General features: G+C 41.2%; 1 protein-coding gene across 1 annotated transcript; it reads right to left on the reverse strand.

Moving 5' to 3' along the window:
* Window positions 1-850: 850 nt before the first annotated feature.
* LOC308511421 (ubiquitin-ribosomal protein eS31 fusion protein-like) lies at window positions 851-1,333 on the reverse strand (the record flags this gene model as incomplete). The annotated part of the gene is made up of 1 exon (XM_081081465.1): window positions 851-1,333. The coding sequence occupies one exon, from the start codon at window positions 1,331-1,333 to the stop codon at window positions 866-868; it is 468 nt and encodes a 155-aa protein (XP_080937591.1). The 3' UTR covers window positions 851-865.
* Between the last annotated feature and the right edge of the window lie 543 nt (window positions 1,334-1,876).

Genomic DNA, 1,876 nt, shown 5'->3' on the forward strand with positions numbered 1-1,876 from the left:
CAACCCAAGTGCTCACCAGTAGATGAATGGGTTAAAAACCTGTGGTACATTTACACAATGGAATACTATGCAACTGCAAAAAAGGATAGAGGGACCCTTTGAGACAGGATAGAGGTACCTGGAGAGTACTGTGCTAAGTGAAATTAGTCAGTCACAGAATGAAGTATCACATGGTCTCATTTATATGTGGAATCTGAGGAACAAAATAGATCCAGAGACATGGAAGCATGCAACAGACTGAGGGTTCTCAGAGGGAAGGGGTGGGGGAGGGAAGAGATCAACCAAAGAACTTATATGCATACTAGAGGCTCAATGCATTAAATTCTTGCAAGAGTAGGCTTTCCTTCCCCCAGCCGCCAGCACTGGCTTCCCTCTGGCACCCGGGACCCAGGCTTCCCTCACAGCCCCAGCTTCGTCTGGAAGGTTGTCCAGAAGGATGCCCAGCCTAATTAGCATATTATGCTTTTATTATTATAGATATGAATAACCCATGGACACAGACAATAGTTGGGTGAAGGCCTGGGAAGGGTATGGAAGTGAGGAGGAAGGGCATCACTGGGGGCCGGGGGGAGGGGGAATCTGTAATCCTTTCAGCAATAAAGATGAATTTTTAAAAAACCTTTAAAGTCCTTGTTTACCAAATCCAACACATGGCTATCTAATATTGGTTAATATTGACTTCTTTTTCTATTGATATTAGGTCACACTTTCTTGTTTCTTCATATTTGTACTAATTTTTATTTCATTTTTGGCCTTATGGATTATATATTATAGAGACTGTAGTTTTTTGTTTTGTTTTGTTTTGTTTTGTTTTGTTTTGTTTTGTTGTTTTGTTAGTTCATGTCTTTTATTAACCCAAATACAATTACTTGTCTTTTGGTTTGTTGAAGCAATAGGTCAGACAACACTTGCCACAATAATATCTGTCAAAGTGGCTGGCCATAAAATCTCCAGCACCACATTCATCTGAAGGGCACTCTGGAAGAAAGCAACTGACTTTGCCATTATCATCCACTTTGTAGTATTTCAGGACAGCCAGATTATTCTTCTTTCTCTTATGATTATTCTTCTTCGGAGTTGTGTAAGACTTCTTCCTTTTCTTAGCACCACTACGAAGTTGCAACACAAGATGGAGAGTGGACTCCTTTTGAGTGTTGTAGTCAGACAGAGTACGTCTATCTTCCAGTTGCTTGTCAGCAAAGATCAGTCTTTGCTGATCAGGAGGAATTCCTTCCTTATCCTGGATCTTGGCCTTTACATTTTCTATTGTATCTGAGGGTCCAACCTTGAGAGTGATGGTCTTCCCCGTGAGGGTCTTCACAAAAATCTGCATCTTGGCAGCTACTCCACTGCAGATGGCAGATTGAAAAGCGAGATTGTAGATTTTGTTTTGGCCTCTGAAAAGTGTTGATTTTCATTCTAGTTGGCAAATACAGTACTGGTTGATTTCATTGAACTTCAGGCACATGGTTTTACACTTTTTTTAAGGGTGGATCTGTTTCAATTTTTCCCTTAGTCTTAGGATAAGTCCCTTTATCTTTAGACATAGTCTTTACTTCAAAGTCAAGACCCTTCTGGCATTTCAATGGAAAGTTTGGGGTATTTACCAAGAGCTATTTGCCCCTTTACTAGGCAGCACTCAGACTCTAAACTCTGTATTCACTGCAATGGGCAACAGCTGAAATCTCTGCTCAGGATTTTGAGCCTTTTAGCTGCTGCTTTCTTCCAGGTTCTTGGAGTATCCCCATGCATGTGAAGTCCAGATTCAGCTAAGGAATTTAGGGGCTCCTTCCACATTTGCCTTTCCCCAGACTTCCCTCTGTAATTTTCTGCTGCTATGGCAATTCCAAACTCTCCTCTGATACTTCAAGCCAAA

This window comes from Myotis nattereri (assembly GCF_964212035.1).
Source record: "Myotis nattereri genome assembly, chromosome: X".
Lineage (NCBI taxonomy): Eukaryota > Metazoa > Chordata > Mammalia > Chiroptera > Vespertilionidae > Myotis > Myotis nattereri.